At 38.9% G+C, this 26,079-nt stretch overlaps 1 protein-coding gene across 1 annotated transcript in view; it reads right to left on the reverse strand.

Moving 5' to 3' along the window:
* Positions 1-26,079, reverse strand: part of LOC122795599 (plasma kallikrein-like) — a 675,844-nt gene that overhangs the window by 267,778 nt on the left and 381,987 nt on the right. The window contains exon 5 of the mRNA XM_044063862.1: positions 25,587-25,654. Coding sequence (XP_043919797.1) covers positions 25,587-25,654 — 68 coding nt within the window. The remainder of the gene's footprint in view (positions 1-25,586; positions 25,655-26,079) is intronic.

Consider the following 26,079-nt stretch of genomic DNA (forward strand, 5'->3'; position numbering starts at 1 on the left):
TTGAGTGTTTGGAGGTTGCCAATGTCCCTGTTAATGAGGTCCATGATAATCCGTTTCATGGCCTTGCAGATCAGGCTAATTAGGCTGATGGGTCTATAATTTCCTGGATCGGTGGACGCTCCACCTTTGTGTAAAGGGATGACAGTGGCTGTCCTCTACTCGGCTGGGACAAAGCCAGCACTCAGGCTTTGGTTGAATAGGGTGCCTAATGGTGCTGCAAGTTCATGCCTGAGTTCATGTAGGATGCAGCCTGGGATGTTATCGGGTCCCATTGAGGCTGTATATTTTGCCTTTGAGAGGGCAGTGATGACCTGTTTCCTAGTGATAAGGGGTGGGAGGCAGGTACTTGAGATGTCCTGATTTACTGACTGGGGGGGGGGGGGCAGAGGGGAGAAGCTTTCACTAAATCTGTCAGCAAGTAGATTGGCTATATCTACAGCATTTGTATATGTGGTGTCCTTGACCACCATTTCTGAACAGATCTAGGTGCTTCCTTTGACATTGTGGACATATGTGAAGAAGTTCTTATGACTGACTCTAGTAGATGTGGCCAATTTGGACTAGAAGTTGGCTTTAGGAGAGTTCACTAGTGCTCTTATTTGCTTGTTCAGGCCAAGGAGAGATTGCTTCCAATTGGGCACCTGCTCTTTCTTGGTCCTGGACAGCAAATGTTTACTTTTATTATAGAGTTTATTTATTGCAGATGTCCACCAGACAGGTTTACTCTTCCTTGCAGAGGATGGTTTTGTCCTGTCAGGTATTCCTGATTCCATGCATCTATACAAATGCTCGTATAATACTTTGGTGTAGATTTGGACATTAGTGCCAGTTCCTACAGTGGGGGAAGGGGCTGTGAAGCTGTTTATACCATCTCTCAGGAGGTTGTAATCAGCTTTGGAGAAGTTTTTTTGTTTGACCCTAGCTAGAGGGGGATCTGGGGAGATGGTAACTTTGAAAGTGACCACTTTATGGTCGGATCTTACCAGGGAGATGATACCATAGGGGTGCTGCAGTGGTTACTCATGTTGGTTAATACCAAGTCCAAGATATTATCACCTCTTGTGGAGGTATCAACTAGCTGTTCCAAGACATTTGCTTTGATACAAATCGAGGAATTTCTGGGCATTTATGTTTTGGCATTAGAAGTTTTTCCAGTCTATGGTTAGGTAATTAAAGTCACCCAGGATCAGGGTAAAGGGTCGAATCCTGATAGATTTGAAGTGGTCCAGTTAGGTGGAGTGGGCATCTTGAGTCAGATTTGGAGGCCTGTAGGTAGCTATAATTTGAATAGGGGTCTTGTCAATGGTTAACTGCACCTGGTGTGTCTCCTGTGTGTGATACTGTTTGAACAGTCTAGAGGTGTGTGTGTCTTTAATATATATTGAAACTCCACCTCCTTTGGCTCTGCTGCCCACATTTCGTGGTCTGAATGTATTATAGAATGAGCAACCAGGTAAGGCTGGGGTGCTCTCTACAGCTTTGAAACAGGTTTCTGTGACTGCACAAATGTCAGCATCTTCCAGGGTTATGAATGCTTGCAATGAGTGCAGTTTCATGTTTAGACTCCTAGCATTTAGCAGCATGACCTTTAATTTGCGTTTTGTCGAGATTTTTATGTTGGTATTATTGACCTCATGACTTTTCCTAAAAAAGGCACTATGGGGGAGGCAAGGACCTTTGACAGAAGCCTAATGCCCAAGTGAGACAGTTGCAGGCCATCTCTAGCAAAGCATCATGGTCTGTCGATCATATCTTCCCAGGCTGTCAGGCACTTGATCCCTCTGGAATGACACCAGAAACTAAACTAATTGTTAAAGTCAATAATTTTCTGTTTGTATTGATGCATCATTCTGGGTGACGGTGTCACAGACAGGAATCAGTAAGTCAGGATTGGTGAGACCACTTCCACCAAAAGACTGGTCACCAGCAGAGTACCTCATGGCTTCATACTGTGACCACTCCTAATAGGCATTTACTTTTCAGAAGTAAAGGCTAATAATGTCAAGGGCATTTGGCTGACCAAGTTTGCAGATGGCTGCAGATGGGGAGCATGGATTCTCTGCATGACGCAAACATCTTACAAGAGAGTCTAACACAGCTTAATGACTGGTACCAAAGTCATGATTAAAACTCAATGCCAAGAAACACATTATAGTGCCTTTTGGGAAGACTGCCATGCAGGTTAATCACTACATCGATAAGACACCCGTAAGAGTTGACCCAATAGTCAAGGATCTGGGAACATATATAAACAGTAATCTGGCCTTTGACCAACACGTGGCCAAGGTATCAAGAAAAATCATTCTAAGAATCCCAGCATATAAGTAATGACATGACATCCAGGTCTAAGGAAGTCTTAGTGCCACTTTATTTGGCCCTTCTCAGATCCATCACTGAGTATAATGCCCCCTTTGGCATATACCCGACCAGACATATGCAACAACTGGAATGCCCACAAAGCTTCCTTACCAGGGGAATCCAGGGTGTAAACACATTGTCCTATACAGATTACCTTAAAGCGCTAGCTATATTCTCAGTCTCCCACAGGTTACTGAGATGGAATCTATGCCTGTCATTCAAGGCAAACCTGGATCCAGTTAAGATGGATGTTTTGCACCTCTGCAAAATGAACAGCTTCAGGACCACTAGACCCAAGGATTTAAATTTTGCTTGTGACATAAATAAGACATGTTGTTGAGACAGATATGAGTCTCAGAGGATCCCCATACTCTGGAACAGACTCTCCATTGATGTGAAGCAGAGTCCATCCCTAACCTTATTTAAGTTTAACCTTTACTAATGGATGGGAAATCAGAAATTCATGCCAAGTCTGGCACCCTTGTCTCTGAAAGAGGCAGATAGTAATGCTCAAACTAACATAATGCCCTCCACACATAACCTCTAGAAACTGCCTAACTAACATGCTTTCTCCTAATAAATGCCCATGATACATAAGGGTACAATTTAGGCATGTCGCATAGATAGGCTTATAAAGGCCATGTTGGTTATTCACTTAGTATACACCTATGAACATATGAACCCAGCCAAAAGCCAAACTAGAGTTTTCACTGTGTGATACCTTAAACCCCTATAATGGAGGCCCATAGGATATATGCAAATGACCCCTCAAGGACATGAGTACTTCTTCATAATGGCTTCTGAATGCCCATGAGGGAAGCTTTCTAGCTTGTCAGTGGGATTGATAAGCACTAGGTAGCCTATCTACCACAAGAGGAGTGGTTTCTGGCCCAGAAATTGTAGTTTATTGGCCGTTTGGGCAGTTTTTTCCATCCCCTTCAACATTCTGGCCTAAAAGCCCACATCTGTGCTTTTCCCACCTTTCCTGTAACTAGTCTAGTCCAGATACAGATTTGCTGTATCCAGGACTGTATGTAAGCTTCTGAGCCCCCCAAGCCTTTTTGTGTTAAGGGAAGCCTTCTAGCTTATCAGTCTGAGTGGTAAGCACTAGGTAGACTATCTACCACAAGATGAGTGGTTTCTGGCCCAGAAATTGTAGTTTATTGGCAATTTAAGCACTTTTTCCATCTCCTTCAACTTTCTGGCTTAAAAGTCCACATTTGCGCTTGTTTCCCACCTTTCCTATAACTAGTCTAGTCCAGATAAGATTTGCTGTATCCAAGACTGTTTGTAAGCTTCTGAGCCCCCCCCCCCCCCCAAGCCTTTCTGTGTTGGAGGGAAGCCTTCTAGCTTGACAGTGGGAGTGGTAAGCATTAGGTAGCCTATCTATTTATTTTTATTTATTTTACATTTGTTGACCGGGCCAGTCTAACTGGATATATGTCCATTTTCACTAGAGGCCTGGGGAGATAAGTACAGTACAATTTTAAGACCAGAAATGGAATTTTACATAGCAGCATTGTATTCATATAGCTAACATATTAAAAAAAGAAAGAAACAAGAATATTTCAGGTAGGGGTATGTCTATACATCTGATACCACAAGAGGAGTGGTTTCTGACCCAGAAATTGTAATTAATTGGCTGTTTGGGCAGTTTTTTTCCATCTCTTTCAACTTTCTGGTTTAAAGGCCTGTGTTGCTTTTGTTTTCCACCTTTCCTGTAACTAGTCGAGTCCAGATACAGATTTGCTGTATCAAGGACTGTTTGTAAGCTTCTGAGAGGTGCCAAAGTCTGCTCTTCATTTTTTCCCTTAGATCTGCTAGTTCTCTCCTCTCCTGCACTTTTACTAGCTTATTAATCTAGCACTTTACCATACCAATCTTCTTGTAGCAATTATTGTCCCAAATGAAAGCAGCCAGCCCTCCATATAACCACTAGTGAAAAATTATTTAATAAGACAAAGTTCCATTAACCCAAAAATACAAAATAAACTTCAAACACTACTAAAGGTAAAAAGAGCTTATAGGCTTCATCATTGCTAACTTAAATGTGCCTATTAAATGACTGCATTTATACAAAAGCAAATCCAATCTAATATTTAAAAGAATTTGTTCTAGGCCGGCTGATTATGATACACTTGCTAAGGATATGACACATAGGTTTCAAATGTGGGGTTATTCTAATCAAGTTATACAGAAAACGTCAACCTCTGTGCAATACATTGATAGACAACAGGCTTTAAAATACAAAACAAAACAACAAAATATGCCTATTCGATTTATTATGGACTTTGTTTACAATACAAGTTTTTTGAAAATTATTATATATTGACATTGGAAGCTCTCACAATTGGATGATAGGATATTGGGGTTGTTGCCAGAGAGGTGCAGGTTTTCTTACAGGAAAGGTAAGAGTTTAAGTGAGTGGTTCAATCACTACAAGAAAGGGCATAAATGAGGTAGGTTGGATATACATAGGAGATTGGATGGTAGTCCGTTAATAGGCAGCCATCTTTGTGGGAATTGTAGCTTTTGTAAGCTGGTCCCAAAACAGAACGTTTTTACCTCGTCAAATTGTTCCAAAGTATTTGATATATTGATTTTTGGTAATTATAACAGTGATTGGGTGATATATTTTGCTAAGTGCACCTGTCCAGCTTTTTATGTAGGACAGACCTCACGCCAACTCAAACTAAGAATATCAGAACATCTTAGTGATATTAAGTGTAAGAGAAGTAGTAATGCTTTATACAAACACAATATTAAACACCCTATGGCTAGATACACATTTACCATTATATATAGAATGTATAAGAATACAAGACCACATGAGGGTTTTACATCCACTTTTAAATTTTAAGGAACATATGTGGATAGTGAAATTAGGATCCTTGTTTACACCTGGTTTAAATGAATTGCTATAAAGAACCAATTAGATTGGATTTGCTTTTGTATAAATGGCAGTCATTTAATAGGCACATTTAAGTTAGCACTGATGAAGGCTATAAGCTGAAACAGGTATGCTGTTTTCACCCTTAGTGGTGTTTGAAGTTTATTTTGTGTTTTCTGGTTAATGCAACTTTGTCTTATTAAATAATTTTTGACTAGTGGCTATATGGAGTGCTGGCTGCTTTCGTTTGGGAGTTGACTTTTTTGAGCCTTGCACCATACCGTACTTGCATAAGGCTTTGTACACTACAGCAATTATTGTAGCACACAAAAGTGCTACTAGTACTAAACGTTCTACAGGGAAACAGCTCGAGTAGTTATTATTACTGCCCACCCCTAGAGGCATGTCTAAAGGTCAGTTCCCTGTGCTTTCTCCTGTTACCCTGGTGAACTTGGGCATCCTGAGGCAATGTAGCAATTGCCTCATGCACACCAACAACCCTCTCCTCTTACCTCCCAACACTCAGATTTGCGAGAGATGCACTTATATATCCAAATTGGAAGCCACAAACTCTCCAGCCTAGACCGGAATAGCTGGTCAAGAGAAGAAGATAAACACTTGCACCACACCACATAGAACCCATAGCCCTTCAGAACACACACCAGCACTGCCTTCACATAAAAACATAAACCACACAACCACCTTTGCAGAGGCTCTCAGTAAAAACCTACCCAAACAGCAGAGACCTCCAAGGCAGAAATGCACTCGACCACCCCAACACAGTACTAATCATGAGACATATAACTCTCCTAAACAGTGTGCCACTCAACCAAAGCCCCTAAGGTAAAACAGCATGCCCAGTACACTAGTCATAGGTGACTCGATAGTGAGGCACACTGATGTCCCACTCACTAGGTTGAATAAGGAGAAAGTAACAGTCAACTGCCTGTCAGGTTCCAGGATCCGCCATATAACGCACACACTCAGGTCCCTCAACAACAGGTACAAATATGACTGTGTCATTGTACATGTGGGCCTGAATGACCTGAGATGTACCTCCCTGGACTACATGAAAAGAGACATGGAGGAGCTCTTGGATTATATAGCCCAAGTGGGTACGACCCTAGCCCTGAGCAGCATCCAACTATCACCCAAAATGATACCAAGGTACAAGCAGAAAATGATTGATTTCAACAATTTGCTAAGTTTCTGGTGTCATTCTAAGGGGATCCAGTATCTGTCTGCCTGGGATGACATGATTGACAGACCTCGATGCTTTGCCAGAGATGGGCTGCATCTGTCAACCTTGGGCTTCCAGATACTGGCCAAGGCTTTTGCCATCCCTATAGTGCCTTTTTTAGGAGGTGTTCCAAAGACCAAATTACCACCACAACAACTTCAAACAAATGCAATCTGAGGTAATGATGCTCAATGCTAGAAGTCTAAATCTCAAAATGCACTCACTCAAAGCACTCCTTAAAATGGAGAACATTGACATTTGTGCTGTAACCAAGACCTGGTTCAAGGCAGCAGAAAGCACTCCTGCACTACCTGGCTATAACTCATTCCACACCTTTTGGCCCCAGAACTTGGACCGAAGCTCAAAAGGTGGTGGTGTTTCCATATTCATAAAGGATGTGCACAACTCCAGACTGGTAGCCCAACATAATGCATCAGAGATACTTCAGGTGTAGCTAACATTGGGTAAGACAGCAATTCAGGTCAAAGCCTGTTATATATCCCCAACCATGTCCCAAGACACTCACTCCATGTTCCTAAGCACCCTGGATAATATTAGGGTCCACCCTATCACACTCACACTGAGTGACTTCAACTATCTCTCCATTAACTGGGAAAACTACTCATGTAGCAATACACGTGTCCAATGTTTCCTGGAATTCATTAATTCTAATGCCCTGGACCAGCTTGTTCTTACCCCACTAGAGGTAGCAACAACCTTGACCTGGTCATTACTAACATAGGTGACCATTATTCTACACCAATAGTCAACTCCTCCCTGGTTAGATCTGACCACAAACTAATCACCTTGGAAATCCACAGTCCCCCCCCCCTCCCCCCGTAAAGGTAACCAACATGGAAAACTTCTCCAAAGCTAACTTTGGACTCCTGAGAACAGAGGTGGCTAACTTCAAAGCACCCATGCAAATGGAAAATAGTTGCATGACCGCTGAACCATACACCAGTGCACTGTACAAACACGTACACAAATGGATGGATCTCGCCATACCCAATAGAACCAAGATGCTCTCCTCCAAAAAAGGAAACCAATCTGGTGGTCCCCTATCTGGCCTTGGCCAGTATTTTGAAGCCCAGGTGTGACAGATGCAGGCCATCTCTGGCAAAGCATCGAGGTCTGTCAAATATGTCATCCCAGGCAGATATGCTACAACAGAAGTAAGAAACTAATGGAGAATAAGGTAAAGTCCCAAGACTAGAAAAACTCCCTTATCAGCCTCAACAAAAAGTTGAGATCCCTCATCAAATCATCTAAAGCTAGCTATGAAAACAGAATTGCAGCAGATAGTAAAGACAATCACAAGGCCTTCTATAGTTACGCAAAGAACCTTCACGGCAATACCCAGATTTGATCTGAGCTACTGCACAATGGTGCCTCCTATACTGAGCCAACAGATATTGCCAATATACTGGCCGACAGATTCAGTGCCAACTTTACCCCTCCACCTATCCCAAAGGACCAATCACAATACCAGTAGATTGCCAGGCACCCAATATTACTGCTGCACAGGTTAAAACTGTACTGTCCATGGTCAAGAAAACAGCTTCTATGAGACCTGACAATATACCTGGCTGTACTACATGAACTTCAGAGTAAACTGGCACCTCACCTGTGTTCCCCGTTCAATCACAGCCTTACCTCAGGCTTTGTCCCTACCAAATGGCCCACTGCTATAGTCATCCCTTTCCACAAAGGAGGAGCAACTGCAAACCCTGGGAACTATCACCCCATTAGCCTGACAAGTTGATATGCAAAGCTATGGAATGCATCATCATGGACATAATAAACAATGATATAGGTTATTTCCAAACTCTGGATCCCACACAGTTTGGTTTTGTGAAGGGTAGATCATGCCTGCTCAACTTGGTCAACTTCTTTGAGTCAGTCACCAGAGGTGTGGATGAAGACAAGTTGGTTCATACAGCCTACCTTATCTGGCCAAGGCCTTTGATACCATTCCCCACTCAGGAATCATAGAAAACTCACTAAACTAGGCATAAACCCCTGTATTATTAGGTGGGTTGCAAACTGGCTCTCATATAGAACTCACAGTGTGAAAGTAGCTGACTCCAAGTCAGACTGCTGACCAGTCACGCATGGAGTCCCGCAGTGATTGGTCCTGGGTCCTTTCCTGTTTGGTATCTACTTCTCAGAAGTCCAGTCCAACATAAAGGGACTCTGGCTGACAAAGTTCACAGACAATTACAAGTTAGGAGCCATTATTAACTCCCCAAGTGATGCTGACATCCTACAGAAAGGCCTCACTGAGACAAACGACTGGTGTCAGAACCATGGCCTTAAGCTCCATGCCAAAAAATGTGTCATCATCCCCCTTGGGAAAACCCTTTTCCCATGAACTACCACATCAATGGTAGTCCACTGAACACAGAAGGTGTTATAAGAGATCTGGGAAGACAGGTTGACAGCAACCTGCCACTGTGGTCAAAAAAATCCTTCTATGTGGCACATCTCATTACTAAAGGTTTTGCATCCAGGAAGAAAGAGGTCATTGTCTCCCTCTACTCTTCCCTCATTAGGCCAATCATCGAGTACAATGCCCCATTTGGCATGTACCTCACTAGACACCTGAAACAACTGGAGATGCTGCAAAAGTACCTCACAAAGAGGATCCTAGGCACATCCATAAGTGATTGAACCTCGTCCATCTACTATTATTCTAAAAGGTGGTTCTACTAATGATTTTTGAATTTTTGGAGTGCCAAAAACTGCCGGAATAATAGGCGCTGCCATGGATAAAAATTGATGTTGATTAATATCAATAGATGATTCTATAAATAGGTCTTCAATGATTTGTTTAATTCTGCTGTATGCACCATTGACCTCATTCCGAGAAACTTGACTATAGGTGTGTGTGTTGAGTTGTTTCTCTATTTTTTCATTATAAAACTGCTGATCCATAAAGACCAGACCCCCACCTTTGTCAGGTTTCATAACCCTGACATCACAGTTCTTTATTAGTGAAATTAGATCTAATTCTTCCTCTGTGTAATTTTTACTAAGTCTATTATTATGAAACCGATTAACATTTCTTAAATCCAATTCACACATTCTCTCAAAAATGAATAAATCAGGATGTAGTGGAGGATTGAACTGACTAGATACTCTCAAAATATCTGTAACAGGAGAATTATTACCCATCAAGATGTTTAAATTAAGTTTGCGTGTGTAAAGCTTTAAGTCAATAATAATGTCGGCAATGTTCATTGTTCTGGCTGTGACGAAGGTCAAGCCTTTAGATAAAAGGTCTACCATATCTTCGTTAACTATTAAAGACAAATAGTTAAAAACTTTAAAGTCACCTTCTGATGAAATATGAACATTTAGACAAGGTAGTGAGATATCACTCGTGTTGACTATCTCTTGGGTTGCCTCCTGGTGTTCCTCGTTGACGATGCATTCGTGTTCCTCCTCCTGTTGTTGGAACGTGTATTGGCCTTGGGATGAAAACCCTGATTGGATTGGTCACTTGCGCTTCCATTATCCCTGTTATTTTGGTTGTCGTTATTATTTTGATTGATGAGCCTTTCACTACGACGTAGTGAATCACCTTGCATTTGCTCATCATTGGTGGGAGGGGTAAAGTTGTTATTAGCATTTGCATCAGCCCCTAAATCATTGTTAGAACTTTCATTATTATTATTTGTTCTTATTAATGGTGGGTCAGGGTATGCCTGTTTGTTAGCATAGGCTGCAATGTCTCTTGCTAACTTATGCTTTTTAATGTTCAAAAACTTGTCCATAGCAGTTTCAATACTGCTGTAGATACGGCAGTATTCAAATTTGTACCTTGTAAAGTCAACATGATTTTTTATAATTTGATCTAGGGTCTCCAACTCTGTTTTGAACCTTATGATCTCCAAATCATAAAAATTAATTAAAGCTTTTAAAAATTCGACAGCTTGCCTATCAAATAGTTCCAATAATTCAGCGTGAAATGCTGACCCAGCAACCAATTTATTAATAAATAATCAATTCATATAATCTACAGAAAAAGCAATAATGAATATTGCGTGAATACAATTTTAAATATAGCTTAAAATATTGTTCTAAATATTTATTCTACCTATTTAGTGCTAGCAATTTCAAGATACATTTGATGGACAAAGTTTCGTTTAAACCTGGAAATGAATGAGCATTTGTGATGATTTGCCATTTCAGTTCATCTAGCTCGAGCTTCAATTGCCAAGGACCTCCTCTAATGTCTAAAGTTCTTTGTTGCAAGATGATAAACTTAAATGAATGAGCAGGGTGTTGTGCAATATGTTTTGCCAAAGCATTATTAGGGTCACTTGATTATTATCACATTAAGGATATTTTATTCAAAAATTGGACCCTAATTAGAAGTAATGAACATCTCTTGGAAGTCTTAGACAAAGGTGGGGGTCTGGTCTTTATGGATCAGCAGTTTTATAATGAAAAAATAGAGAAACAACTCAACACACACACCTATAGTCAAGTTTCTCGGAATGAGGTCAATGGTGCATACAGCAGAATTAAACAAATCATTGAAGACCTATTTATAGAATCATCTATTGATATTAATCAACATCAATTTTTATCCATGGCAGCGCCTATTATTCTGGCAGTTTTTGGCACTCCAAAAATTCATAAATCATTAGTAGAACCACCTTTTAGAATAATAGTAGATGGACGAGGTTCAATCACTTATGAATGTGCCAGATTTGTGGACAATTTACTTAAACCATTTTTGAACACCGAATCTCAAATATGTAAAGATTCGTGGTCTTTTTTAGTAAACATAAACAAGTTAAAATTCAATCAGAACAGTATATTTTTAACAATAGATGTGAAAGATCTCTATACGGTCATTTCACACGATTTAGGCATTGAATGGACTTCCGAATTTCTTGTAACTAAAAAAGTTGATCACAACAGTATTTATTTAGTGACTACCCTGCTAGATTTAATTCTGACTAATAATTACATGACTTTCAATAATACATTTTTCTTGCAAAAATCAGGAGTGGCCATGGGGTCTCCCTGTGGTGGCAGTTTTGCCAATATGGTCATGGCCCACTGGGAGCACACTTGCTTGTTCAAGATTCCCCTTTTTCAGAGCAACATATCTTGGTACACTAGGTACCAAGATGACATGTTCTGTTTGTGGGAAGGTGATTCCGCAGACATTCCAATATTCATTGATGCCATATCAAAATCTACTTCTTTCCTAGAGTTTACCTATGAAACAGGGATGGATTCTATTAATTTTCTAGATATTTGTCTAGAAAAAGATAAAGTTAAACAATGTTTTAAAAGTAAAATTTTTAGAAAACCCACTTATTCGAACACTTTTTTGCACTATACTAGTTGTCATCCCACCCATCAAAAGCGTGCTGTAATCAAAGGTCAAATGGTTAGGGCAGCACGCATGATTTCTGACAACTCTGATTTTGAAGATGAATGCAATTTGTTGCAAAGTATGTTTTTGAATAGGGGTTACCCTCTGCATATGATAACAAGTATTAGGTATGAAGTAGAACATAAGAGGGCATCTGGACATTGTACACCATTATTAAGCTTCCATCACAATTTGCTTGCCAATATGTATAGTGAAGTTTCACTTGACGACAACTTTTGTGACAACACTATGAAGGAAAGCAATCCAGGGCCCATAAACCTTTACAACAAAAGCTCTTATCAAACAAGCTTTTTGCATACTTATTCACTTGATTATAATCACATCAAGGATATTTTATTCAAAAATTGGACCCTAATTAGAAGTAATGAACATCTCTTGGAAGTCTTAGGTGACAAACCCAAGTTAACTTATAGAAGAGGCCTTAATTTAAAAAATATTTTTGAAAAAAAGCACAACATTTGTTTGACACATTCAAACAGCAGAGGTATGTTCAAATGCGGTTGCTGTTCACAATGTAAACATATACTTGTGAGTAACGTGTGTACCATCAATAACAAAAAATATTTTCGTAATTCTAAATTTAATTGTGACAGCAAAGTAGTGACATATGCAGCATTATGCCAACTTTGCAACGTGTTTTACATAGGTAAAACGGAAAGAAAGTTTAGGCAGCGAGTATATGAGCATTTTTATGCCATTAGTAAAATGGACCCTAATAATGCTTTGGCAAAACATATTGCACAACACCCGGCTCATTCATTTAAGTTTATCATCTTGCAACAAAGAACTTTAGACATTAGAGGAGGTCCTTGGCAATTGAAGCTCGAGCTAGATGAACTGAAATGGCAAATCATCACAAATGCTCATTCATTTCCAGGTTTAAACGAAACTTTGTCCATCAAATGTATCTTGAAATTGCTAGCACTGAATAGGTAGAATAAATATTTAGAACAATATTTTAAGCTATATTTAAAATTGTATTCACACAATATTCATTATTGTTTTTTTCTGTAGATTATATGAATTGATTATTTATTAATTTTCCCACATTGGATAACACTATATTTGGGTAATTTAGTAAAATAATACATAGATAGGTCAGTATTTTAGACTAGTTGTATTTGTTCATTATTATTATTATTATTATTATTATTATTATTATTGTGATTATTAGTTTAATTTGTATTTAAAGTATAGACACATTAATTTTATATATTATAAGTATGCTTGTAGAGTGGTAAGAAAATTAAGCATGTTAAAGTTTTAACTTTAAAATTCAGTGTAAAATTTGGGCATTGCTCTTTTAAGTACAGATTAGAGTTAATTAACTTTTGTATTTAAATCTTAACTGAATGCTTTACACTGTTTTGTCTGAAGAAGGCTTGGTAGTGACCGAGCCGAAAGCGCTAACAATAAAACAGTTTTTTCATTAACTGCAGTTTGCTCTGATCATTTCCAGTCCCATCTTGGTTGTTTTTACCAGTAGGGTAAGCACTTATAGTAAGGAGATGGACACATTAATAAACTGATTTTATGTGACAGAATGACTTGTAGGCAAAATTGAGTCATGCATTGTCAATGAGGCAAGTACATTCAGATTGATTGTGGAAGATTTTGAGCTGTTCCGGGAACAGAAACAATTAGTTTTTGTTTTCCTTATTTCTTCAGTACTGAAGTTATATGTAGCTGGAGCATTTTTGCAAAAGGTGTAGTCACCTATGGCAAGCTGGAAGGGGGAGGGTTTAGTCAAAATGGGTGGGCTGAGAATGTTAATTTGCCATAACAGTTGGATAAGGTTAAAGTTAAGATGGACAAGAATAGAGATTGTAAGATGGAGGAATAATGAACCCACAGAAGTGAGACAAATAGGATGACTGAATAAGAAGGGTGCTTACTCTTGGTTGAGTAAGATAAATTGTAACAGAGGACACTTGCTGCTTGGAGGAAACTTGTTTCATAGGTGATTACTAGGCTAATGGCACAAGAGCTTTTACAAGCCTAGCCAAAAATACTCAGGATATGACAATATATTAATTAGTTAATTAAAACCAGATATGTGATGGGGTAGTATCAGGGTAGTGGGTCTTTGAGTATTGGAGCCCTGAGTCATTTTACAGACTGTCTCTATCTGTAAGGGACATGGGCAGTACCACAGGAGTGAATTTATGGATCCCTGTCCATTTGTCCAAATTCATTTTGAAGAGAGTGAGGGACGTGCTTTGTTCTATGAAGATGGGAAGTTTATTCCACAGATGAGACCATTTTTGGGATATGAATCTGTCTCTCCAGCAAGTTTTGTTAGAGTCACAAATAAGGTTCAGGTCATGGAATGAGTAACCCTTGTATAATTTTTCTTGTGAATGTGTAACATTTTCATCAGGGCTGGATCAGAAAATGCCTTGTAGGTCAGGCATAAGTCCCCTCTCAATAAACAATATGAGATGGAGTAAAGGGATAGGGCCTTTAGTCAATTTGCATAAGATGCATAAGGCATGTGTCTTACGCTTTGTATTTTTTAGTGAGAAACCTCCAGGGCTGCTCCAGTTCATGTAGGTGCCTGGTTAGGTACATGCAAAAGGGAGCATTGTAGTCAATTATGGGCCTAATGAGGGCTGAGTACAATGGTACTATGACTTCCTTTGATCTTGATGCCATGCCTTTATTTATATGTTGAGCCACACAGAAGGATTTCCTCACTACTGCAGCTACCTGGTGGTCAAAGTTTAGTTTACTATCTATCTGTGTTCCTAGGTTCCTAGGTCCCTCACCAGAGGGTCTACTTTCAAGTGTGTGCTATCAATAATTTGCAAGGATATCTAATTTACTAAAGGATATTATTACACATTATTTAGTATTTAGTCTCAGACAATGGTTTTGGCACCAGTCATTTGTAATGTGTAGGCCTGTTTGTAGGATGCCAGCATCATTTGGGGATTCAGTGACTGATCCCAGCTTACAGTCTTCAGCAAACTTGGTGAGCCAGAGGTCCCCAACATTGGCCTTCAGTTCATAGAGGTATATACCAAACAGGAGGGATCACAACATTGAGCCCTGTGGGACACTGCTAGTAACAGGTTTCTTATCTGAAGTGGATTCACCTTTCAGGATAACATGTGTCCTGTCAGTGAACCAGTTGGCTATCCATCTGACAATGTAGGGGTTTATGTTTAACTTAGTAAGTTTATCTGTGATCCCTGAGTTGGGGATTGTGTTGAAAGCTTTGGTCAGGTCTCAATAAGCAATGTGTACAATTTTACCCTCATTCATGACCCTGGTGACTTTTAAGAAATATTTCACCAGACTGAGCAGGCAAGACATCCCTTTGACAATGCCAAATTGGGTCTGGTCCAGTTTTTGAAGGGTTTCTATGTTGTTATTGATAAGATCCATGATAATTATTTCCATGGCCTTGCAGATAAGACTGGTCAAGCCTATGTGTCTGTAGTTCCCTGGGTCAATAGATGGCCACCCTTCTACAGAGAGACAACTGTTGCAGTCCTCCATTCCTCTGTGACAAAGCCTGTGGTTAAAGAGGGTTTCTAGTGGCCTTAATAGGTTCTGTTTTAAGCTATTTAAGAAGCACCCTGCAATTTTGTCGGGACTCATAGAGGCTGTGTTTTTGGCTTTAGTGAGCCTGGCAAGGACCTGTTCTCTCATAATGACTGGTTGGGGAATGACTGCAGGTATTTCTTTGAGTGTGGTAGGAGGTGATGGGGAGAAGTTTGAATTGAGCTTGTCAACAAGCAGGTTTGCTATATCTTCAGGCTAGGTCTAATTTGTTGCCATTCATAATTAATTCAACACATTATTGAACATTTCCCCTGAGGTTACTGTGACGACTGGGGAGAGATGGGTGAAGGCTGCCAGTCTAGTCAAATAGAATTTGATATCTAATTCTATCAACTGTATAAATAAATGTAAAATACAGGCTTGTATTTTTAAATGTAAGAAAACACTGTGAAATGTGGAACTGCAAAATATGTGACAACATTGCACTCTACTGGCCCATTGAAGCATGTTGTATCTTTTTATGTTAGAATTTGGCACGAGGACAGATGGATGAAGATTTCATGCCCATTGTTTTAAGGCTAAAGTTTATGACCAGAATTTAGATGTGGAAGGTGCTTGTATTGCTTTAGTTTCTGTTAGTATATACATGTGAAATGTCTTCTGTTGTTGTAAGTTTCTGTGCAGGTGTTAGATTGCTAAATAATGCAGTTTGTGCCTAAGAACTCAGACCAGGTGTTAAGATGATGCAATATGAATACTGGGAAAACCTAAGTGTCAAAACTGATGTAATTCGGGGAGGGACCCAGCAAACATGTTTTTAGTAATGCTTAAATTCTATTTCTCACAAGAGACCTGAAGTATTTTGATCTGGACATCTAACTTATGAGCACTCTGCTTATGCTCACATGCAAGTTTGAAGCACTGTGATATCTTGTAGGAATAATAAAGCTAGTAAAGATTAATTAGGTATTTTTCTTTGAAACCAGACCTGTCCTACTGTATTATTTTAAGTTTCTGTGTGATCTGTGAACTCTTGGATATCTCTGTGGTATAGTAGTTTTGTCTTGTGTTTTAATTATTTATTATTAAATATTTTTAAAACCTTCTACCCGTGGCTGGTTTGTGTAGAGATGAGGAATGCTTTAGAGTGCATTATATATTTATACAGTTTACTGTCTAAGCCCTTCAATAAGCCTTAGACTGTATAGTCACATTACCATTGGATATTAATATTGCACAGTAATAATTGGACACCCTTTTAAGGGCCGTTTAGTAGCTGATATTATTAACTGGGTGGTGGCAGTAATTACTACCATATAGTCTGGGTAAAGGGGCACAGCTGGAGAATCTATGTCAGCCTTTCCCAGGAGTGTCTGTAAAGTGTATAAATACTTATCTCAAAGTGTGTGTGTGTCTGTGTGTGTGTTGTGTCAGCTACTTGGGCAGGGACACGGAGCACTGGTTGGACAGAGAGGGCACTGGAGATCCTAGCTTGCCCAGTTAGGCTGAGACCTGGACCCTATAGCTGTGCCAGTGGGGAGTCTTATTGGGGACCAGGTGAGCAAGGGAGCAGCCAGCCCAGACTGACTGTGTTCTCTGTGTGCACTTAAGGGAAATTGTACTTTACTGTGTGTATTAGTTATCCTTTCCTCTTCTAGGAGACAACCTCCCTGGTGTTAGTGGTGAGGACTGAGGCTCCTTGATTGCTGGGCCAGGGCACGGTCGTCACAGTTACAAACTTAATTAATAAAGGCCTTATGGTTATCTTTCACCCTGGGAGGCTATATTTGCCTCATAGTTTGCTTTGGCAGCTTTGACCAGCTCTCTAATTTGTTTAGACTGGTGAGTATCTTTTTGCACAGATTTGTCTGTTTCTTCTTGGCTATGGAGAGGATTTTTTTTCCTTTTGTTGAATAGCCTATTTATGCTAGGGGTCCACCAGGGTGATTTATTTTTGCTAGCAATCATAGGTTTGACTCAGACAGCTAGTGCCTCCTATATGCAGCTATGAATGTGGTTGTACAGTGCTTTTGTGTACAGGTCAGAGTAGACCTCCATGTCATCTGGGTGCGGAGAGGTTTGGAAGTTTAATAATCTGACACTTAGTTTGAGGTAATTGGCCTTAGCAAAGTTCTTAACAGGTTGGAAATTTGATGGTGGTTCTAGGTTAGTTTTAGTACTAAAGAAAATCATTCTGTGGTCATATCTTACCAGGGAGGAGTTAATGCATGGGAGGGAGCAGCATCCCCCCATGTCCATGAGTACTAGGTCTAAGATATTTGTATCTCTAGTTGGGGAGGTAAGCAGTTGCTCCAGGGTGTTTGGATTGATGAAGTCCAAAAACCTCTGAGCAAGTCAATTATGGGTCATATAAGTCTCCCAGTTTATGAATGGATAGTTGAAGTCACTCATCATTCATGCTAAGAGACTGCAGTAGGTTTAGGTAGGAGGTGTGGTTTTCCAGACTTATGTTAGGAGATCTGCAGTTAGCAAGGATATGATAGGGGATCACACCCATGATTAGTTGGGCATGGAGTAGCTCAAGTGCGTCATGTTGTTGGACCGGTTTTGCAGTGTATATACCCTTTATGAACACTAAGATGCCGCTGCAGTACTTTCTGTGGTTCTGAACCATGTTTCTGTGACTGCACATATGTCTGCATTCTCCAGGGTGAGGGGTGCTTCCAGGGAGTGTACTTTTTTATTTAAACTCCTAGTGTTGAGCAGCAGTACCTTTAGGTAGTTGTAAGTGATGCTTGTTATGTTGGAGGGATAAACAACTTGTTAAAGAAAAGGCACTATGGTGATAGATAAAGTTTTTGCAAGTATCTGGAAGCTAAGTCGTGACAAGTGCAAACCATCTCTGAACAAGCATCATGATTAGTCGATCATGTCTCCCCAAGCTGACAGATATTGGATCTCCTTGTTGTAACACCAGAAACTTAGCCAACTGTGTCAATCATTTTTTGCTGGCATTGTGGCATCATCATAGGTGAAGGTGGGATGCTACTCAAGGCTAGATTCATATCTGTCTGAGACACATATTCAGGGAACTCCATCATGTTTCTCTTCATACAGTCCAGTGAGATACATCTTAGGTCATTTGCACCCACATGGGCTATGATTGCCTCATTCTGGTACTTGTGGTTTAAAGAGCTAAGTGCATGAGTGATCTGGTGGATCCTGGCTCCAGACAGACAGCTCACTGTGATCATCTCCTTGTTTAGCCTGGTAAGAGTGACATCAGTATGTCTTACAATGGAACCCCAATAACTAGAATCTTTGGCTGTGTGGTGTGTTGGCTTATGGGCTGGAAGCTGGGCTATTATGATTTTCAGACTTATGTGTTTTGTAGTTTTCTGAGAGATGCTTTTAGGGGATCTTGGAGGTTTGGGCAGATTATAAGTAAGTACCTCCGCATATGTGGGTCTATGTGTTTGTTCCTTATCGTTGGTAGTGATTATTTTAGATGTATTGCTAGTAACCTGCTTTGCATTTTTCGAGTTCGTATATGAGAGCTTTGCCTCCAATGACATTGTGTATCTACATCTCTCACACACTGTTTGTCTGTTGTAAAATTAAATGGCTGTCAGTGAACATAAGGCAGTTAATACACTGCCTCTGGATACCCATATCCACCAGAATGGAAACAGAGATGACAGGGAAGCACCTATCCATTATATCAGATCCTTAGAAGACGGGAATGAGTAAGTGAGAGTCACTTAAAGGTGAAAGTGAGCATGCTTAGTAGAATACTATTATATGACCTGCAGTGGTGCTGCTATATGCACAAACTGGCAGCTCTTTGAGCAACTGTGAACGGTGGGAGACTATGGAGAGCATTTCCTATTGAGGATTTTAGACTGGAAAGGTCTGCTTATATACAAGGCATGTAGAACCACGTTTGCACATAATAGCAGAATGAAAGACTTTTACACACAGTTAATCCCTCAGGCCAATCAGATAAACACACAATAAACTTTCTACCAGCAGTTTCTAACTTGGATGGGTTGAATTCAGCTCTGCTCCCACCAGAGCGCAAAAAACCCTCTTAATACAGAACAAACTGGTTTTGAGCTCAATTGTAGTCACAAATTCTTTACAACAAAAGTCAGTATTCCTGCAGTATCAAGAATCCTTGGAAATAAGTTTATTAGCCCTGAGAAATGTTCAACAAAGTACAGGAAAAAAGTACACAAAGTAAGAGAATTACAACAAGATAGAAAAACTTTGCAAAACTTAGACATTTTTTGGAAGACTCAGGAGAACTTTGACAAACACAGAACATCTTTTGCAGTACAAGAGGATGTTAGGAAATATTAGAATACTGTTAAAACAACTGAAACAACTTAAAAGCAGTACAATAACAAGCATATGGCATTTTTTTAACAAGTGCAGTCTGAAAAACAATGATAAGTTCAACCAAATCGATAAATGCAGCACAGAAGTGTTAACTAGAACTGAGATAGTTAGAGAAGTGCAAAAAAAAATACTTGTATCAGCTTTGTATTCCAAGATAGTTTTAAAAGCAATCCAAATATTGTATTAACAGGTGTGGGATCATTATCTCAGCCCCAAAACCTTCTGAACCCACCCCCAATGAAGCAGTAGGCGGGAAAAAATGAACTTGGGGATGTGATAAAATTCATCACATGGAATGTTAGGGATACCAATAACCACATTAATCAGGCACATATCTCAGCTAAATTAGTGATGGAAAGTGTGGTAAACACAGACATAGTTTTACTGCAGGGATGATACTACAAATGTCAGAAGTAAGATACAGAAAAGGAAGTTTGGATTTAGATGGGTGTTTCTACCATTAAGAGGGTAGCATAGGCGAGTAGGGATATTGGTCAGTTTGGATGCTGGTTTGGAGGGCCACAGCATGTGAAGAATGGACAAGGGTAAGAAATAGATGTGAGAACAGTTAAACATGGGTCATTGGATACTGGTTGTTTCTTTGTATGTACCTCAGACACATGAAGAGGTGGTCTTACTGTTGTGTACTATGGATATAAGAGAGATGAGGCAGAATGGTGACATGGTTATTTTTGGAAAGGACTTTGATGTGGTATTAAGAAAAGACATGTTATTTGGGAAGGTAGAATGCTGTCAAAAGTACAAAAAGGTAATAAGGCAAATAATGGAAGAGATGGATTTGGTAGACATATTACGGGAGTAGAAAGGGGGTCTTAAGGATATACATTCTCCAGAGATGACTCAAAACAAACAAGCCATCTAGACATATTCTTGTATGGATAAGATTGCCATTGGGGATTTAGAGATAATTCATGTTATGTATACTATGATATCTGATCATGTTGTGGTGGAGATGGGTTGGATGAATGTTATGGACGTCAGAAAGTTGCAGTAGAAACCTGGGAAGTGTAGAAATTATGATGGCTTAAAACTATGGTTAAACAGAAGGAAGAAATAAATAGTGGGGAATTAAACATTTGGAGCCGAACGGGGTGAGACGGGATAAAAGCCATGTGGAGAGGAAAAATAATCAGACTGAGTTAGAGTTAAGGGATTTGCAAAACAAAAAGACAGTTAGAATGGTGGTTAGGGAAAGAATGGGGTATATATACTGAAAGCAGAGTTGAAAGCTCTAGATAAGTAACAGGTTAATTCAGAAATTAGTAGAAGGGGAGTGAGATGCTGGGCTAAGGGGAAGATAGACATAAAATTGTTGATATGGAAACCGAGGAAACATGTATATCTAAAGGTATGATGCATGACACTCATTAGGCCGATCATTGAGCATAATGCCCTTTTCAGTTACACCTGTCCAAACATTTGTCATATATGGATTTACCACAATGCTTTCTCGCTAAAATGAAAGTGTCTAAACCATAAAAACTATGCAGAACAACTCAAAGCCCTGTCTCTCTTCTCAGTATAATTATCTTAACCAGTATTTATGATGGCATTAAGAATAATTTGAAATTGTACAAGACAACGCATTATGCCAAAAAGCAGGAGGATAATTATGCAGTGAAGCTGTAATTCATAAAAAAGTTTGCTTCACCATTAGTGTATAGTAAGATTAAATTATTCAGATAACGAGGAACAGAGCAGAGAGCAGCTTAAATATTTGCATGCTGCACTCAGTTTTTGAATGCTGCAAAAGATGCATTGTATAGCAGTTTGCAACAGCCCGGACTCCAAAATACAGCTGCGTGTACAGAGAAGAAGCAAGAAAACAAATAGGCTGAGTAAGGTAAATTTTATATAATCTAACAATAGAGGGCTACAGCTCCTCCACTATCTCATTACCTCCGAGTGACACCTCCAGGTACATCTGCAGTTACCTCCTACTGATGCCCTAGGTATCAAATATTGCTTGTTCATATTTGCATCAATAATTCCAAAACCATACTATATACAAGGTTTTATACAATTTCATATTAATGCTTACACGATGGCAAAATCAACTGTGTTAATATTTGACATCTGTCTAGTATACAGGTAAAGAAATATTAACTGTTGTTTTTACGATATTAATTTATATAGATATAATTTTCACATTTTTCTAAATATCTCAACAACCAAGTAACACAGACAGAACTCCTTAGGCTCATATGAAAGTTATCAGCTAGATGAATAAAATGCTGCTGACAGTATGGGTATAACTTGAGTGGTTGCTGAGATAATGTTAACATTGCAAACATAATAGTTACTGTGTTTACTGTGACTTATAAGATTTGGTTCAAGACCTAGAACTTAAAAAATACTACCACTATAAAAATAGATTGTGCTGAAGAGTTTGCCATTTATACTTATTTCATAATCCCTGCAGTTTCAGAGAAATTAACATTGTTTGAAATGTGAGGACATAATTTAATTCTGTCAAAAGGCTTAGGTTCCGCCCATTGGAAGATACACTGCAAACTTCCTGAGCTCTATTGGAGTGAATGAGCTATATGTGGAGATGTTAGTGTAGGCAAACAACAAACAGACTTTTGGTAGTGAAGTACTAGATCACCTGGAGAACATTCATGCAGACAAGGGAAAAACAAATCAAGTGTAGGCAGGCAGTAGATGGAGGTCAGGACTAAATCACATACCCTGGAGATGTAATATATATAATACACGCACCTTTGTCTATCAGTCAGTGTAAAGGATAAAGGTTCTGAGCTGCTTCTGTAATGAAAGATATAGGGTCTGAATCTTTCAACCTCAATTTGCTTACTGTATAACTATCAGCAAGCCACTTAACCAGCCAGTGCGTTATGGGCATTTCTGTCCACGGCTTACTTAGTTAACAAATGTCTAAAAAATTGCTGCCGATATACCAGAACAACAGAAATCTGTAACAACAGAAAGGTTTACTTCATTCATTTCGGCAATAAAGTGGGAACTATTATAGCAAGTGAGCATGCATGGATAAACATAAAAGATTTTCAGACTTGTAATAAAAAAAGGTATGGAAGTGAAAGATGCAATATAACAGAAGTCTGATGTTTTGAAAGAGATGACAGCCAGCTTGGCTAAAGAACATGAGAAAGGTTGTTGATGAGAAAAGGATTTCTTAAAGAAGGACAGGAAATGGGTCACAGTTGACAAAATTCCAAAGTGTATGGCACCAAAAAGAGTTATACATATAAAGAAGCCCTAGGAAAATAAAGGCAAAGGAGGTGAGTGAGAAGCAAACATCCTTCAAATATAGAAAGGACAATGTTATAATTGGTAGGATTTTGCCTTATTTGGAGGCAAGTTTAAAAAAGCTGCAAGCCACTAAAGTGTAGAATGAAATCCTCACCTTTGTAGTTGGACAGAACTCCCAAGATGGTGAATATAAAAAGGCTCAGCAGGAACAACTGTACAGAAATGGCAAGGGATTGACTGGCTATGAAATACATAAGGAAAATGTGTCTTGTCGGAGATGTCACCATGTCCAAATTAGCCACCTCCCAGAGTTCTAAAATAGTTGGCAGCGGTATCTGGTGAACCACTTGTGGAATTTTAGTCATGGGACTACAGTGCATCCAGGAAATGGTTCATTCCTATTCCTAGGTCAGTCATTGAAAAAATAACTGCAGCATGCTGTAGGAGTTTCTGAATGGTTATATTTTGTATTACTGGCATTGGCTAAACAAATAAAATTCAGCTGATTTAAACTGTTGTAGTAGACACAAAGTAGATTGCAGATGAGCTGAGACTTCAAAGGCTATGTATGACTACATTAGCTAACAGAAGAGAAAGGCAGCTACTGCTTTGTGTAGTTAGTTGGGTGAAGCTGAAGAGTGAAGGCAGAGTGGAAGAAGGAAATATTGGTAGCAAATCGAAGGAGAAAATTCAAGTTTTACCTGAGAAAATGTTATTTTATGGAGTGGGTGTTAGGCCCATGGAAACTATTGCCTGAGTTTGCCCTGCAATAAGCCATCATGCATATTTGAAATTACTATGACAAAGGAAAGAAAGGGAAGACTTTGCACATGGCCACAGGATCAGTTACATAAGGAATAACTATAACACTTGGATAGAATTGACAGACCATGGAGTCTTTTCTACTAGTCTTCTTACAACTCGCAAAGCACACACTTTGCTTGTGAAAACAATTATCAAAACTGAGCTTTCTGCCTCCTGCTCTTAAAGTCACCTGATACATTTTGTAAAGAGACAAATTAGAGCTTAATCATTTTTTCTCCACCATACCTTATTTTAAAATACACTTCCAGATATGTCAGGTAGGACATTTGCCATTTTGTACCTGAATGTTTTTATGATATCTATTTGTCTTGTGTCCCCCTTAAAATTTCAAGGATGACAACTGTGCCAAAACATAACTTTGAACAGCAGAGTTATTCTGATTTGTTTGTCTTTATCCTGAGGTGCAGTGAAAAGAGTTGTTATATGTACAATCATACCACTCAGCTGTATAGATTTAATCAGAGTTTCCAAATTTTTGCCTCATTTCTTTGGTCTGTTTCTCATAAAATTGTGTTTTTCTGGCAAATCAGTATTGAAGTTAGTAAATAATGACAGACATTTAAACTTCAGGTTTTATACCTTTCATAAAATTCAAACTAATACAAATTCTGTTATTCGATCAACTTTATAAGACTGTAAGAGCAATATTTAAAAATTGTCCCTATTTTTGGGCCTTTGACCCCCCCCCCCCATTATTTATGACTTTGCTCAGATTTCTTTCTCTAAGAGGTTGAAAGCTATGTGTATAGGAAATAGTGTAGAGGTGAAGACCCCCACACATAAGTGGGTTCAGGGGGGCACAGTCCCCTTGCCAAAATCATAGTTTAAAAATACGTTTATAAATTATGTTGAATCACAGATCTTATAAATTATGTTGAATCACAGATCTTGTCCTTCAAATTCTGGCAGGAAGCTGCTTTACTCACTATATAAGTGACTTTATAAGTGACCAGGAAACACATGCTGCTTGTTTTTATTTCACTGAATGTACTGCCATATCACTGCTGTATTTGTCTGCAGGATTTGCAGACTTGTAATAAAAAAGGTATGGAATGAAAGTTGCAATATAACAGTAGTCTGATGTTTTGAAAGAGGTGACAGCCAGACTGGCTAGAGAACATGAGAGAATTTGTTGATGAAAAAAAGGATCGCCCAAAGAAGAATTGGAAATGGTCACAGGTTGACAAAAATTCCAAAGTGTATGGCACCAAAAAGAGATATACAGGTAAAAGAAGACCTGGGAAAAGAAAAGGCAATGGAGGTTACTGAAAAGCAAACATACTTCAAATATAGGAAGGACAACGTTGGAATAAGTTCAGGGGAGGTGCAGTCCCCTTCACAAAATCATAGTTTTAAAATAAGTGTAGAAATTATGTTAAATCACAGTTCTTGTCTTTGAAATTTTGACAGGAAGCTGCTTTACTCAGTAGGATATCATAATACTTTATAAGTGATCGGAAAACACATACTGCTTATTGTTATATCATTGAATTTATTGCCATATTACTGATATATATATATATATATATATATATATATATATATATATATATATATATATATATTTATGTATGTATGTATGTCTTCACACCAAAATTAACACTGCCTTTTCATAAACTGTAGTTTGGTTATATGTCCATCAAAATACCTTAAACTGTAATGATATTTATAACCAATGATTAAATGAATTGAGGGGTTTAAATGTAAATGTTGCAGTTTGTAGCACTTACCATTTTCTGCCAGACATTCTCCAATAGGTGGTATTATGTTTTCAATTTTCTTTAGAAAGCAGGTTGTTCTATCAGAAAATAAATAAATAAATAAATAAATAAAAACATGCATACATACATACATACATACATACATAATAAATACATTAGTTGCAGTGTGGTTTTCTTAATGAAATATGTACATACATTGTATAAATGTGTTCTAAACCTGAAGCATAAAAAGGAGCAACGGACATTCAGTAATTACAGATGAGATAAAGATGGTGCATTTTTTTCTTTTTCCCCATCTTCCAATTCTACCTTTGTTAGGGATGGGTGATTGGTATGATGGCTAAAGTATTCATCTCCTAGCTACAAGGCACAGGCTTTGATTCTTACTTTTGGAGGGAAAATTGGCTAATGGTCCACAAGGGGAACTAGCACTTACCTATCACTCTATGAAACTAAGTAGATTGGTTGAACCACACCACAAAGGTAAACACCTGCATGTGTT

The sequence above is a fragment of the Protopterus annectens genome, chromosome 2.part2 (assembly GCF_019279795.1).
Source record: "Protopterus annectens isolate FY-2018-M chromosome 2.part2, PAN1.0, whole genome shotgun sequence".
Classification (NCBI taxonomy): Eukaryota; Metazoa; Chordata; order Ceratodontiformes; family Protopteridae; genus Protopterus; species Protopterus annectens.